At 35.6% G+C, this 17,325-nt stretch overlaps 1 protein-coding gene across 9 annotated transcripts in view; it reads right to left on the reverse strand.

Moving 5' to 3' along the window:
• Nucleotides 1–17,325, reverse strand: part of ATRX (P-loop containing nucleoside triphosphate hydrolases superfamily protein) — an 88,658-nt gene that overhangs the window by 26,010 nt on the left and 45,323 nt on the right. For all 9 annotated transcript variants that reach the window (XR_016529994.1, XM_090314473.1, XM_090314467.1 and 6 more), the window contains 3 exons: nucleotides 9,614–9,733; nucleotides 7,000–7,166; nucleotides 2,872–3,013 (listed from right to left, as the gene is read on the reverse strand). Coding sequence is in view for 8 of the 9 variants with exons in the window: in XM_090314473.1 (XP_090170599.1) it covers nucleotides 2,872–3,013; nucleotides 7,000–7,166; nucleotides 9,614–9,733 (429 nt within the window). In the remaining variant the exon portion in view is untranslated. The remainder of the gene's footprint in view (nucleotides 1–2,871; nucleotides 3,014–6,999; nucleotides 7,167–9,613; nucleotides 9,734–17,325) is intronic.

Here is a 17,325-nt window from a genome sequence, read left to right on the forward strand (position 1 = left end):
TTTTTCAAAGTCTCTTTCTTCCTTTTGTTTTTGTTTTTTGTTTTTTTTTTTTTTTTTTTGCCATGAACAACGATTAACCCACTACATTTCTTGCAGGAATATGGTTAAATAAAATGGAAAACCTAAGAGAAATAAAAAAAAAAAAAATTGATTCTTAATTTTTCTTCATGAATTTCATCATCATCACCTTCTTCCTCTTTTTCTTCTTCTTCCTGCATTGCTCTGTATTTTCCTCAATCATGATCTTTTTTTTAATTGAATCCCCCATCCTCTTAGCAACCAATCGATTGTCACCGTATTTATTCAACAATTCCACTTTCAATTCCTCCAAATTTGGAGGATCATTAGAAAAAAATCTCCATTTTAAGGGTTTTTTTTTATTTGTTACATCTTTTTCCAAATATTCTTAAAACTCATTTGATATGTGAATTCAATTAAATAAAAAAAATATTTTACAAATTTCTAAATATAAATATTGCATTTAACGTAGACAAAATATTATTATTTATATAATCAACAACTCTACGACATACTTTAATAGTCATCGGTCTTATAATAGTCCAAGGTGGTTGTCGAAATTGATTATCGAAGATGATTTTTGCTAGAGTTTGTAGTCGAACGTGGTTGTCGAAGCCTGAAGATGATCGCAAGAAAGTGGTATTGGTGTTGGTCGTCGGAGTTAGGTGGATGTCGGAGCTTGGAGTTGGTCGCACGAAGGTGGTCATCGAAGTTGATCATTGGAGATGATTTTTGCCAGAGTTTGTAGTTAGAGCCCAAAGTTGGTTGCACTAAGGTGATATTAGAGTTGGTCGCCGGAGTTTGTCATCGGAGGTGGTTTTCGAAGCCTAGAGTTGGTCGCACAAAGGTGGTCGTCAAAGTTGATCATCAAAGATAATTTTGACTAGAATTGTAGTCGGAGGTGGTTGTTGAAGACCAAAGTTGGTCACATGAAGATGGTATTGGAGATGGTCGTCGGAGTTTGTCATTAGAAGTGATTGCGCAAAGGTGGTCATCTAAGTTGATCATCAAAGATGATTTTCACCAGAGTTCGTAGTCGAAGCCTAGAGTTGGTCACATGAAGGTGATCATCGGATATGGTCAAGCAAAGGTGGTCATCGGAGTTGGTCACTAGAGTTGCCATCGAAGGTGGTTGTCGGAACTCGGAGTTGGTTCCCAGAGTGTGGCAGCAGTAGTCACCAACAGTGGTTGATGGGTGGAGCAATCGAAAACCTGGAAGAAGGGAGAGTTGGTAAAATATACCAACTAGACACATTTAAAGTTGGTGAGCCAAATATTGAGCTGGTATATTTTACCAACTCAACTCATGTTGGTGAGCCAAACACCCCCTAAAAGACTACCAGAACCAAAGAAACTCAGGCCAAACAAAGATAGACCCAAACCAAAGAAACCGAGAAGATTGCATCACAAAAGACAAAGACAACTCTGGAAAAGCCCTTCTGAGAGAAGAACAAGACCCAACGCAAATAGGACTAAATGGCCAAGGTGAACACCATTGAACTTGAACTAGAAGGAATTGCCTGCAATTGAAGACTGCAAACCTTAAACGAAGAAGCGAAATTGTCGAGAAGCAAGGAAGAAGACAATGGAGAAGCTGCAGCATAAGGTTCTGAACCTCCGTGAACCAAAGTCTTCACTTGCAAAAATATGATTATAGGCTCCTGCAGTTATATCCTCTAAAAGCAACTCCTGTTGCATTGATTCCTCCATAGGAACTTCTACTTCTTTCACTGCTCACATTTACCAAAGATTCCTCATCATCATCGAAAAAATAAACAATTTCTTTCGGGGGGGGGGGGGAGGATAAGTAGATTTGAATATTAGACGTCATGCTCTAATACCATGCTAAATCACCAATTGACCCAAAATCTTAAGTTGATGGGTTATGGTAAATTTAATTATATTAACACTTTAACCTGAACTAATTCAAATCCTAATTAATTAAGATTTGACTAACCCTAATCCTACATCATCTATGCTTACTTTCGCAGAAGTTTGACTACCCTATTTTCTACTATATATTTTTAGGGTAACTTTATTAAAAAAAAAAGGAGAAACCTTATTCCAATTATTTACGGAGAACTATTATCATTACAAAGGGGCAAAATATCAATACTTCTTTTTGGAATATGAACAGGATATCAAAGCTTTCATTTCTTGGTAAAAAGGAAGAAAAGGGGGAAGAAAAAGAGAGAAAAAGCAATATATCAGGTATTTCATCTCCCGAAAACTCCTGTAGTGTATTTCATATGAAGCTATAGAGGTGTTAATTGTTTCTTAGGCATCATCATTATGTAGGTGTTTCTTGGGAATCAACATTAAAGTGTTTCTAGGCATCAAACGTGAAAGAAACGTATCAGAAAAACGAGTGCTTAACCAAGGAACTGGAATGGTAGTCTCTCATGCATAAACATTGGCATTCGGTACTAAGTAGATTCGAAATGGAGATGATATGAAATTCTGTTCGTAAAGTTCAAGTAATATCATTTGCCATGGCCATTTTAGAGCAGGGTAAAGAAGCAAAATACCAATGTTGTTATTAAAAAATAAAATTGACTCTTCATTAAAATAATGAAAAGATATAATAAATGAGTAAAAAAATCAACAGTTCAATAAAGAACTACATTATTTATTTTTTATTTTATTTTATTTTATTTTTGAGATTTTCAGCAATTATATTGTTTCTACCGAAGAGATGAGGCTTGAATTATAACAGAAAAAAAATCTGAGTCTAAAACAAGTTACAAATAAGTGAGTAAAAAAAAACATCATAATTTAGTTTTTTATTGCAAAGACTGAAAAGATGCAAGAAATTTCAAGGGTCAAAAAATAAATAAATAAGATAAAAGTCACCTGCAAGATGTGGCAAATTTCTTTAGCCATGTGTCGGTCCTTGACATGTTTACCAAGTGATAAGTTTCGGAAAGCACTATAACCAATTAAAAAGACACCACCCTTAGCTCTCCACTTAGCAAGCAACTCGGCCCTTCTCTCCCTAATAAGAAAGATAAATCAAAATTAAAAATGAAATTAAGTCATAACCAAAAGCCAAATCGATTGTATATTACAGATTTCAATTTTCTTTCTTTGTAGTGTCAACATGGTATACACACATAAAACTTACGAATGGAAATACAAAATCGATACATTTACGAAACAAAATTTGAAGAAAGGACATAAATCAGTCAACAAACAATTTATATCAAAAGACCTACATTTCATTGTTTACCCTTCAAAATATATATATATATATATATATATATATATATATATATATATATATATATATATTGATTATTTCTTTTATTGTGAAATTTTATATTGTACTTATTGTATTATATTTGCTATATTTTATTCTTTCCTTATTTATAATTATTTTATTCTTTCCTTATTTGTAATTAGGTATTTCTTCTATTTAAGAAACCCTTTCCTCCTAAGATTAATACTCCTATTTCTCCTAGTTCTTCATCTCCTTCTAATCCTTTACCTGATGTCTCTGATCTTGATATTCCAATTGCCCATAGGAAAGGTACTCGTAAATACACCAAATATCCCATTGAAAACTATCTTTCTTATCATAGATTGTCCAACTGTCATAAACCCTTCACATCCAAAATAACCAACCTATTTGTTCCAAGGAATATACAGAAAGCCCTAAATGATTTGAATTGGAAATTAGCAATGATGGAAGAGTTCAATGCACTGAAACAAAATTACATATGGGACATAGTCGAACTACCAAAAGATAAGAAGACAGTGGGATGCAAATGGGTGTTCACTGTAAAATATAAAGCTAATGGTAGTATTGAAAGGTACAAGGCCAGATTGGTTGCCAAGGGGTTCACTCAGACCTATGGCATTGATTATCAAGGAACATTTACTCCGATAGCTAAAATTAATTCTATTAGAATCTTGTTGTCTGTGGCAGTTAATTTTTATTGGCCTCTTTATCAACTTGATGTGAAGAATGCCTTTCTCAATGGGGATCTTGAAGAAGAGGTTTTTATGGACTCGCCACCTGGTTTTGAGGTGGATCTCAGGATTAACAAAGTGTGCAAGTTAAAGAAATCATTATATGGGCTTAAACAATCTCCCAGGGCATGGTTTGAACGGTTTGGAAAGGTAGTCACAAGCTATGGATTCAGTCAAAGTCAAGCCAATCATACTATGTTCTATAAACATACTAGAAGTGGTAAGTTGGCCGTTTTGATAGTGTATGTGATGATATCATTCTTATAAGTAATGATGAGATAGGACTGAATATCTTGAAGAAAAACCTTGCTAATGATTTTCAAATCAAGGACCTGGGAACCTTAAAGTATTTACAAGGAATGGAGTTTGTAAGATCTAAAAATGACATTCTTGTTAACCAGAGGAAGTATATTCTTGACCTACTGAATGAGACAGGTTTACTTGGTTACAAGATAGCAGAAACTCCTATTGAGTAGTAAAATTGGTTGCTGCAACTGAAAAAGAAGTAAAAGAAAAGGAAAAGTACCAGAGGCTTGTATGGAGACTCATATATCTCTCTCACACACGTCCTGACATTGCTTTCGCAGTTAGTGTAGTAAGTCTGTTCATGCATGCTCCCAAGTCAGTTCACTTTGAAGTAGTTTATAGAATTTTGAGATATTTGAAAGGTACTCCAGGAAAAGGTATATTATTCACGAAGCATGACCACCTAAACATTGATGTTTACACTGATGTTGATTGGGCAGTAAGCACGACTGATAGAAGATCTACTTCGGGGTATTGCTCTTTTGTTGGATGAAATTTGGTTACTTGGCGAAGTAAAAAACAAAGTGTGGTTGCAAGAAGTAGTGCTGAAGTAGAATTTAGGGCATTAGCCCATGGTATTTGTGAGGGCATATGGATAAGAGAGATTGGTGCGACGATCGGGGAGTTCCTCCTCCATTTTCCTTTTAGAGAGAAGGGTTGTTCATTGTGGTTTGCGGGAGTTTGTACTATGTTTTGGGATGTTTAGGGGTAGAAGAACAATAGGGTGTTTAGAGGTCAGGAAAAGGACCCTAGTGAGACTTAGCCCTTAGTGAGGTTGCATGTGTCGTTTTGGACTTCGATTCCGCAGTTTTTTTTGTAATTACGCTATAGGCAACATTATGCTTAGTTGGAAACCCTTTCTTTAGGGGGTTGCTTTTCGAGGCTTGTTTTGTTGTATGCCCTTGTATTCTATCATTTTTTTCCCTCAATGAAAGTTGATTTTCCTATCAATAATAAAACAACACACAAAGAGCTTGATCGTCATTTCATATTTGAGAAGCCTATATTCCATCTCAACATTCTCACCAAAGCAATGCCAAGGACAACTTTTGAAGAATTCAATTCCAAGCTTGGCCAGTATTCTATATATAACGTTTGAAGAATTCAACTCCACCACGAGGGAGATGTTACCCATCTCTATGATGGCAGTGACGGGAGTAGAAGGTGATGCCGTCGATGACTCTTGATACTGTTGAAATTTAGCAAACTCCTCTGTAGAAATCATAATTGACTTGTCAAGATTATCAAGGATAGAAGCGACATGTGTAGATGGCATCCTCTGACCCTTATTCAACAATCTTCTACATTCACGTTTCATATGACCAGGTTTACGACAGTAATAGCAAACAACACCTCCTGAATTTGATTGTTGGTTATTGGGATGACCTTTGGAGCTATTTGATTCAACCCCCTTATTACCACTATAATCATTTGTGCTCCCAATCAAAGCACTACTAAAATTAGATGACATAACCGCTTGTGGCTTCTCTGTACGAAGTATTCGAGTATAAGCTTCTTCTAACAATGGGATGTTTGAACATGACAACACTTGATCTTTTGGCCATCTCATATTTAGGTGCAAGACCAACTAAAAAACTCATGATAAACAACTTTTCACATTGAGCCATTAGAACTTTTGGATCCGTGCTAATTGGCATCAAGGCAATGAACTCCACACATGTATTTTTGACCTCCATAAAGTAGCTTGTAATCTCTCTCCTTGGTCAGGTTGATATAGAGTCTTATAAACATCAAACACTCTATTAATGTTCTCTTTCCCAGAACAAAGAAAACCCAAATATTCCAAGAGTTCCTTGACTGATTCGTAGTGATTTAACGGTCAATAGAATTCTTGATTTGTAGAAGCATTCTTGAATCATCCCACCACCAAATCTTTCAATGAACCACAGACACACCACCAAAGAGAGCCAACAAATCGGATAACACCCTCAGAAGACAACAAGAATCGACAATACGCGCCTACACACGCCAACGCGTGGATCGCCGGCGAAGAAAGAAGTGGCGCGTGAGCCTCACGCGCTAGTCAGATTGATGCCAGATTTTGGGGTTCTGTAGATCGGCAGCTGGGCTCCTTGATGGATTGGGCGGTGTCGAAAAATAGCGAAGAAAAATGACCCACCTTTTTCTCCGATGGCGGCGGCGACGACTGACAACGTTAAACAAACTGAAGACGGTGACAGTCAGCAAAAGTATAAACCCACCCCTCCACAAAACCCTAGATGTACCACAAACAGGTTCTAAATTCTCAAACACTAAGAAAAAACCCTAATTTTCTAGAGCTCTGATACCATGTAAAACTCTTAGCTTTGAGAGACTCAAATTGTATTATTCCATTCACTAAAGATATGAATATATACAAGTGTACAAGAGTGATCAAAGAAGGAAAGTATAGAAAAAGAAAATATAATAAAGATATTTACAAGAATGGAAAGCCCTAACAATAGAACTATAACATTTCCCAATTACTATGGATTTCCACTTGTTGAAGTGTTTCGATAAAATAAAATTTATTGTAACCCATTAGTTTAAACTTTTAGGTTAATGGGTGGTTTAACAACGTGGATACTGTATGCCTTCTACAACAATGACTACATGACGCACACAATTTACGGGAGATACTAAGGATACACCTCAATCATCGTGATAAAAAATATATGAATAAAGCAGACAATTAATCTTCACCTTGTTACATCTTCCAGCATGAAAATGCGAAGAGCCTTTAATTCTGAAGGCTTCCACTTGAAGAATTCTTGCCGCCAATTATGCAACACATTAACAGGGGTAACAATAAGTGCTGTTCGTAAACCCAAGTCTGCACTTCTCATTGCAGTGTATAAGAATGCTATAACCTGAGACCATAGTTTAATTCAGCAAAAAAGTTAATCACAAATCTTCAGAAACATGTTATAATCGACTTACATCAGAATTGCAGTAATAAAAGTAGGCAAATGGATTGTACTCATGCACCCATTAGTTAGGAGGTTTCCAAATAACTATCTTTCTGTCTTCTTAATCTTTTTTGAAAAAGAAACTATCCATTATTTTTTTTAACAGAAACCCGCCTCTTCATTGAATTAATGAACTGAGGCTATAGCTCAAAGTACAATAGTGATACACACTAAGCGAAAAGAAGCCTAAGGATCAGGAGACGCATCCGAGAATCTCAACTAGGTTGAGATTCCCATAGCACCCTCATCATGTCCATACAAAATCTAACCAAGACAAACCAATAATCAAAAGAAACAAAAAAAAAAGATACCAAAAGAAACTATCTATTAATTCTTCATTAGTTTCTTCTAAAAATGCTCGAGACTTCATAAAAGAAAAATATCTCAAGTGCAAACCCTCGTAACATCACATGTTACTGAAATCTTCAATTGGTCAGCTTAGAAGTTAACCATCTTTCATACAGAACATCGAGTCATACTAAAAACTTTACATAAAGGGCTATATAAAGACAATAGACTTACGCTGATGACAGAAAAGTTCAAATGCATGGTGAGAAGAAATTTGAAACATGAAGAAACAGAAGATGTAATCTTTTGCAAATGAAAGAAAAAGTATTACATATGTATTTATTTTTGTTTTCTAAAGAAAACAACTGTTTTATTGATAAAATGAAAAGAGATTAATGCTCAAAGGACAAGAAAACCAAAAGCAAAATTTCAAAACATTTCCAATACGAATAAATAGAAAAGAAAAGGAGAAAATGACTAAAGCAGGAGAAAAACAATCAATCTAATGTGAAGAGGTTTGTACCCGTACTAAATCAATGCGAGCAATCCAATGAAAAAACTTATCCTCTAAGGACTGTTGAATTCTTTCAAATCAAAGCTTTAACAGAAAACCTGAACACCATCTAAGCTTGAGAACATGCACGCAAAATATTGGGGATTTTTGTACGGATAACCCCCTTTCAAGGGCCCAAACGAAAATTAGCCCAAGGTCTAAAAATAAGGAATTTTAGCCTTCTACTTGCATCAACACTAGGTGATATTACCACTTTGACCCCAAGAATGCACACATGATGCTTCACTCTTCGCTATTTGATTCTCGAGCTCGCTCCTCCTCCAATTTTTAGCTTCTTCCTTCTTCTTCAATCTGCAACTTTTTTTGTTTTTTTCTTTAAAATCCAATCTGCAACTTGGAAGAAACATCTTTTTAAATCCTCGGTGGACTTCTTTCTTCTTCCTTCTTCCTTCCTCTTCAATCGGCAGTTTTTTTGTTTTTTCATTTTAAATCTAATCTGCAACATGGGAGAAACATTTTTAAAAATCCTCGATGGACTTCTACCTTCTTCCTTCTTTTTCTTCAATCTGCAGCCTTTTTCTTTTTATAAAAATCTAATTTATAGCTTGGGAAAACCTTTTTCTAGATCCTCGGTGGACTTCTTCTTCTTCAATCTAATCTGCAATTTGGGAGAAACCATTTTTTAAATCCTTGATGACTTGTTCTTTGATTCTTCCTCTTCTTCGTTTCGTCGATTTCTAACCATAACAAAGTGAATTGAGGAGGATAATAGGGGAAAGATGGAGGAGCGAGATATTCCCTCCTCAGGCGTGCATATTTGGTTGTTTTTTGTAATTTCACCCGTGACGACGTGATCAAAATGCTAAAAAACTTCAATTTTCAAAAGTTAGGTCAAATCTCATTTGGAGTCTCGAAAATAGGTCTATCTGTACAAAAATCCCAAAATATTGAAGGAAGAAGAACCCAACATATGCAAACAACAAACTTTGACCATCTTTAACAAACATAAGCATGGAGAGTGTAGCTTCAACCCAAAGGACTACCACCAAAACAAAGTTCAAAGGAGCATTCCTCAAGACCGGGGACAAATTTACCCACTGTACACAACTAAAGACCACAATTGAAGAGAAATTGGATGGTAACTTAGGGGGAGACAAAGAAGAAGCATTCACCCTTGTATCATGAACACACTGCTTTTCCTCAGTCCTATGGAACAATAAATCAAAAGCTTTCCTTATATGCTCTACTGAAAACAGGTTCCTCCGAATTCTAATTGCAATTTGCAAGTTCAGGTGATTTAGATATGTTAGTATGTTTTTAGATATTTAAATGCTTTCAATATAGTATTATCTGAAGCAAGAGACATCTTTTACTCGATTCCTGGAACAGATAGCAGATGAAGTGAGTTCTTCAATTGTTCATTTTGAAGATGCCCTTTCTTATTATTTTTAATAAATTCCTTACCTTCTTTATAGAGGAGGAAAAATCAAAGGACCACCTTTCCTATAATAAACAAGAGCATATAACAGCTTGAAGAAACAAATACCTGAAAAGTTTTACCAAGGCCCATTGTATGAGCAAGAATGCATCCAAGACCTTTATCACCAGACTTCACTTTCCGTATTGATTGAATGATATTTTCCCACATAAATCTTATTCCAGAAATCTGCAGCAAAAGACCATATGATAAAAGATAAAAATAGAACAGAGAAGGCATCCAATACAGGATTAAAAGAATAAAAGTAAATTAAATAAATTAAAAATTAAAAATTAAAAATACAGGAATAAAAACTGAGTCATCCACAACCACAGTAAACTTGTCAAAAAGTTCACATGAAAACAGCTCATGAAATAAAGGACCAAGCATTTTTAGGCTCCAGTTCAATTAGTAAGTAAAAAAATTATGTTGTTAGGTACTTAAACACCTTGGAGAACCACACTCCAAAAGCAAGCTATCGAGGTGAGAGAGTCAAGTCACCTAAGTACCACGTGGGTCATCCCATTCTAATAGATGTGGGACAAAGGTAGCCCATACTACCTTGACTCCTAAAAGAATCTGATGAAAAACATTATTCTCTCTTATTTCTCTTAGGAGGAAAGGGTTTCTTAAATAGAAGAAATACCCAATTATAAATAAGAAAAGAATAAAAAACAGCAAATATAATACAATAAATACAATATAGAATTTCACAATAAAGAAAATAATCAACACTCTCCCTCAAGCTGGTTTGAAGATATCATTCATGGTCAGATTGTCAATCAACATGTTGAACTGTCACTTTGGAAGACCTTTAGTTAACACATTTGCAATTTGCTCTGTTGTCGAAAGAAAGGGAATGCATATTATTCATGTAGCAATCTTCTCCTTTATGAAGTGTTTATCAACTTCAATATGTTTTGTCCTATCATAAAGGACTGGAATGTGGGCAATGGAAATTGTTGACTTGTTATCACAATAAATGCGTATGGGCATTGTCGGAGAGAAATTCAATTCTTCCAATAATCTTCTTATCCATATGCCCTCATAAATACCATGGCTAATGTCCTAAATTCTGCTTCAACACTACTTCTTGCAACCACACTTTGTTTTATACTTCGCCAAGTAACTAGATTTCCTCCAACAAAAGAGCAATAACCCAATGTGGATCTTCAATCAGTCGTGCTACCTGCCCAATCAACATCAGGGTAAACCTCAACATTTAGGTGGTCATGCTTCGTGAATAATATACCTTTTCCTGGAGTACCTTTCAAATATCTAGAGATTCTATAAACTATTTCAAAGTAAACTGACCTAGGAGCATGCATGAACTGACTTACCACACTAACTGCAAAAGCAATGCCAGGACGTGTGTGAGATAGGTATATGAGTCTCCCCACAAGTCTCTAGTACTTTTCTTTTTCTTTTACCTCTTTTTTAATTGCAACTACCAATTTTAAATTTTGCTCAATGGAAGTTTCTGCTATCTTGCAACCAAGTAAACTTGTCTCATTCGGTAGGTCAAGAATGTATTTCCTCTGGTTGACAAGAATGCCACTTTTAGACCTGGAAAACTCCATGCCTAGGAAATACTTTAAGTTCCCAGGTCCTTGATTTGAAAATCATTAGCAAGGTTTTTCTTCAAGATATTCAATCCTATCTCATCATTACCTATAAGAATATATCATCAATATACACTATCAAAACAACCAACTTACCACTTCCAATATGTTTATAGAACATAGTGATCAGCTTGACTTAGACTGAATCCATAGTTTGTGGCTGCCTTTCCAAACCGTTCAAACCATGCTCTGGGAGATTGTTTAAGCCCGTATAATGATTTCTTTAACTTGCACACTTTGTTAATCCCGAGATCCACCTTAAAACCAAGTGGCAAGTCCATAAAAACCTCTTCTTCAAGATCCCCATTGAGAACGGCATTCTTAACATCAAATTGATAAAGAGGCTAATCAAAATTAACCGCAACAGACAACGGGATTTTAATAGAATTAATTTTAGCTATCGGAGCAAATGTCTCTTGATAATCAATACCATAGGTCTGAGTGAACCCATTGACAACCAATCTGGTCTTGTACCTCTCAATACTACCATCAGCTTTACATTTCACAATGAACATACATTTGCATCCCACTATTTTCTTATCTTTTGGTAGTTCCACTATGTCCCATGTGCAATTTTGTTTCAGCGCATTAATCCCTTCCATCACTGCTAATTTCCAATTCAAATCATTTGGGGCTTCCTGCATATTCCTTGGAACAGTTTGGTTAGTTTGGATGTGAAGGTTTTATGACAGTCGGACAATCTATGATAAGAAAGATAGTTTTCAATAGGATATTTGGTGCATTTACGAGTGACTTTCCTATGGACAATTGGAATATCAAGGTCAAAGACATCAGGCAAAAGATTAGAACTCATAATTTCAGGACCATTGATGTTTGGGAGAGATAAAGTGTCCCAAAAATTATTTTCAAGGTTAGATGTCTTCCCCTGAAGAGAATTTGTGACAAAAAAAGGTTGATTTTCCAAAAAAGACACATCTATACTCTCAAAATACTTGTTGGTCAAAGATCAAAATATTTGTAAGCCTTCTTGTGAGAGACAACCTACAAAAATGCATTTAGTGGCTCGAGGATCAAGCTTAGATCAAGAAAGGGGAGAAGTATGGACATAAGCAGTACATCCAAACAATGTGATTGGTAAATCAGAAAAAAGTCAATTATTAGGAAAAAAAAACTCTTTGAAGTGATTCAGAGGAGTTTTAAAATTCAAAACCTTAGACGGCATTCGATTGATCAGATATGTAGCTGTAAGAATGGCATCGCCCCACAAATATTTTGGAACATTCATAGAGAACATAAGGGCACAAGCAACTTCAAGTAAGTGTCTAGTCTTTCGCTCAACAATGTCATTTTGTTGAGGCGTGTCACAACACGTAGCTTGATAAAAAAATACCCTTATCTTGCAAAAAATTGATTAATTATTCATTGAAATATTCAGTGTCATTATCAGAGTGAAGAATTCGAATTTTAGTTTGAAATTGAATCTCAATCATATTGTAAAATCGAACAAAAACGTCTTTTACTTCGGACCTTTTTGTTAACAAATAAAGCCAAGTTAAACGAGTGTGGTCATCTATAAAGGTAACAAATCAACACTTACCACTATGAACTAAGACTTTAGACAGACCCCAAACATCAATATGAATTAAGAAAAACGGTGATGAAGCCTTGTACGGTTTAGGCAAATAGGTGGATCAATGATGTTTGGCAAAAATGCAACTTTCAAATTGAAAAACTAAACAATCAAATCCTTTAAATAAATCGGGAAATAGGTACTTTAAATAAAAGAAATTTGGATGCCTAATCTACGATGTCAAAGCATTATAGTTTCTTTAACAGAAGGAGAACAGACACTACTCAAACCCTGAACTTTTTTATGATTAGTAGAAACTTCATCAGAGTAATAGAGACCATCTTCAATAGTTTTCCTAGAGTGTTTTTGGTCCTCTGTAGACTTTAACTCATATGTATCAAAGAGGTCAAGGTCTTGCCAGATCCTTTTAAAGGAGTGAAAGTATTGTGTAACTGAGTGAGTTCCTTGTCGTATATCACCCAATTTCAAGTTCAACTCAAACACTTGAGACTAGTTGCCCACATCAGAATACATCTGAGTTATACTATCCCATAATTTCTTGGCAGTAAAATAATACATGTAGTTACAACCAATGTCTTCAACCATGGAATTGACAAGCCAAGTCATAACCATGGAGTTTTCAGCGTCCCACTTGATGAATGAAGAGTCATATGGACTAAGGACGATTTTTTCTCTCATGATGTAACCAAGCTTCCCTTGTCCATGAATATACATCCAAACACTTTGGGACCAACGAAGAAGATTATCCCCATTAAGTCGAATGGTAGTTATTTGGACAGTGGGACCGATTGAATGCACACGATTGTCACAAACTCGAGTGATGGGTGCCTTAATGTCCAACATATCATTGAAGAAACAAAGACCCAAAATATAAAACCAATATATCTAGGGAAAAAAAACCACCAAACAAAGACTTCCAAACAAAGGCTTAAACAAACCAGCAACAAGGAAAATTATAGCTAGCGGACGGCGGCAATCGGCAAACAATGGCAACAAGCGGTGCTGAACAACGAAAACGGCGGTCTGCGACGCAGAAAAGGTCGGGCGGCAAAAAATGAAGACAAAATCGCGATCAAAATTGAAGTCGGCAGACGAAGACAACTGAAAAAACGCGACCAAAAAACATTCGAAAGAAACGTTTGGTGGAGATGCGACTTTCGGCAGGCGTCCAGCGAAGATGCAACGTTCGACGGTGATGCTTCAGGTGACCAACAATGGCAGTGAACAAATGGAGGCTGATCAGCGACATCAAAACGTAGGGTTTTTTTAGATTTTAAAAAAGAAATAGGATTTTTTTGGGTTTTTAGGTTTTCAAAATCTTTAAAGCTCTGATACCATGTTGGAAAACATTATTTTCTCTCTTATTTCTCTTAGGAGGAAAGAGTTTCTTAAATAGAAGAAATACCCAATTACAAGTAAAGAAAGAATAAAAAACAGCAAATATAATACAATAAAGAATTTCACAATAAAGGAAATAATGGTCATCCAGGTTTCACATTGTACCAAAAGCTAAGTACTCTGAAAAGGTTTTAAAGAAAGTGGGATTATTTGGCCAATATTAAACAAGACGAAGATGGATGCTTGGAACATGAAGGAAAGGACACTCTCGTGAGATTAATCGAAGTACCCATAAGTTGGCCCAAACTCTCATGAATACCAAAAAGAAAAAGAAACATGAACGAAAGGAATCCCCATTATTAAATTTTATATTGGAATGTGATGAGGACGCTATGGGTGTGTCAACCTAGTTGAGATATCTGGGTGCGCCTGCTAATCCCCTAGTCTTCTCGAATTCTAGTTTACTTGCTTGTTATATCTCATTGTAATTCAAGCATGAGTCTTTTTCATTTCATCAATGAAAAGTATTGTTTCGATTTTAAAAAAAAATAGAATTATCCAATTCTCTTATGATATGTATCTAAAAAAATCCGATTAAAGGAAAAATGTGAAATTCTTTTTCCTTTCATATTAGTTAGTGATCTCGGCTCAATCAGGGAGAATCATGGTCAGAAGGGGTAAAAAACTCACCCTTGAAGGTATTGAATGGACCCTTTAAACCCAAAGTTGAATAAATTGTTGGTGGCACAATTCACAAAGGAACAAATAAGGAAAGCAATCTTGGAGGGGCTCTCAAGAATCTCAGACCAGATGGCATAATGACTTTATAGAAAAGGTTGGAACACCTTGAAGAAAAACATAGTACAGGTGTTCGAAAATTTTTCTGAACATAAACATTATTATGATTATTAATTTAAAGAAGAAGAAGAAACAATTTCATTGATTGATAAAGGGCCCGTTTGAATTGACTATTTGGGTAATATAGTAAAGTCAAGACTAGTTACCATAAACAAAGCATAAACAACACTAAGGCCAGGTTTACTCTAAATAAAGCATAAACAACACTCATTGGCATTAACATCAAGTTTAAAGAAATGGAACAGCAAGATGGTGCTGGGTTGGGTTGTGGAAAAGCTCCCTTCCGAAGGGAATATAAATTAAATTAATAAATAAAAATCACAAAAGAAATAGAAAACCTTAAGTTAATTTTTCATCATTTGTTATATGTATTATATCTATTGCTTTTTTATTTCTGTAGTTATTTCTCTCTCTTGTGGAGTTTGTATACTTAGAGCAATAGTTTCTTTCATTTATTCAATGAAAAGAATCCTTTTACAAATTAAAGGTTTTGGCCCTATTTGGCGTTCTTGGATATACGGTTGTATTTCTAGTGCAAATTTTTCGATTATCATCAATGGTCGGCCTAGAGGTAAGATCATCCCATCCTGTGGAATACGATGGGGGATCCACTTTCACAATTCTTGTTGCTGATTGTTTGACTCACCTTATGAATCATAGCTCTTCATTGGGCCTCCTTGCTACCCCCTCTATTGGTAGGTCTTCTCTTATTTTGAATCACGCAATTTGCTGATGACACGTTGCTTTTTTTCCACTGCTGATCATGTTGCTTTACAACATCTCTTTGTTGTGGTTTGGATTTTTGAAAAGGCTTCCGATCTGACTATTAATTTTTTAAAGAGTGAAATTATAGGGATACATATCAATGATGCTGATTTGACATGGTTGTTGAATATCTTTGGCTGTAAGCTAGGTATATGGCCTTCTACGTATCTTGGTTTGCCTTTGGGGGGAACCCGCATTCTGCTCACCTTTGGCAACCAATTGTTGAACAGATTGAACACAAATTGCACAGTTGGATTGTTTACAGCATTGTATGCCATATACGTGCTATCAAAATTGTGGATTGTTTATAACGTCGTATGCCATACACGTCCCTTTCGCCTTCTTGGTGTATCATGTGTCGGTGCAATGGAGAATCTCCTGCTGACCTATTTGTGCATTGCCCTTTTGCTTCTCGTTTTTGGCCCATTGTATTGGAAGCTTTTGGTTGATCTCTAACAGGATCTAACTTCATCTTTGATATTTTGGCATCCATCCTGGTGGGTCATCCTTTTAGTGGTACTAAACGATTGATTTGGATGGCTATTACTCATGCCTTTTTTTGGACCCTTTGGTGTGAGCACAATTTTTGTCTATTCAAGGACTCTTTCTCATCTTTTGATAGTTTTATGGATACAATTTTGTCTACCACTTTTTATTGGTGCGAAGATAAGCACCCTATAAAACTCTTAGGTTTGAGAAAGAATCAGAATACTTTATTCATTCACCACAGATATGAATATATACAAGTTTACAAAGCATAGAAAAGGAAAATATCACAAAATATTTACAATAATGGAAAATCCTAATTATAGAATTATAACACTCCCCCTCAAGTTGGAGCATATATGTTACTCATGCCCAACTTGTTACATAGATAATCTATACGTCTTCCATCCAATGCTTTCGTGAAGATATCTCCTAATTGTTCTCCAGTCTTCACATATCCTATAGATACCAACCCTTGTTGAATTTTCTCACGTACAAAATGGCAATCAACTTCAATATGTTTAGTCCTTTCATGAAATACTGGATTAGACGCAATATGAAGTGCTGCTTGATTATCACACCACAATTTTGTTGGTGTGGTGATTTCAAATCTCAACTCAACAAGAAGTTCATATATCCAAATCAATTTACACACAGATTGTGCCATTGCTCTATATTCTGATTCTGCACTTGAACATGACACCACATTTTGCTTCTTACTCTTCCAAGAAATCAAATTACCACCAGCAAAAACACAATACCCTGAGGTTGATCTTCTGTCTTCTTTAGATCCTGCCCAATCAGCGTCTGAGAAACATTCAATATTAGTATGACCATAATCCTTATATAATAAACCACGCCCGGGAGCAACCTTCAAATAACAAAGAATCTGTTCCAATGCAGCCCAATGATCAACTGTAGGGCATGACATGTACTGACTCACAATACTTACTGAATAGGCTATGTCGGGTCGAGTCACTGTAAGGTAATTAAGTTTTCCCACTAACCTCCTATATCTTTCAGGATCTTTTAGCAATTCTCCATCTTTTGTGAGTTGTACGTTGGGCATCATTGGGGTACTACATGGCTTAGCCCCTAGCTTTCTTGTTTCAGTCAACAAGTCAAGTACATATTTTCCCTGTGATAATAGAATTCCTTTC

This window comes from Benincasa hispida, chromosome 6 (genome assembly GCF_027475165.1).
Source record: "Benincasa hispida cultivar pf3 chromosome 6, pf3_genome.v1.1, whole genome shotgun sequence".
Classification (NCBI taxonomy): domain Eukaryota; kingdom Viridiplantae; phylum Streptophyta; class Magnoliopsida; order Cucurbitales; family Cucurbitaceae; genus Benincasa; species Benincasa hispida.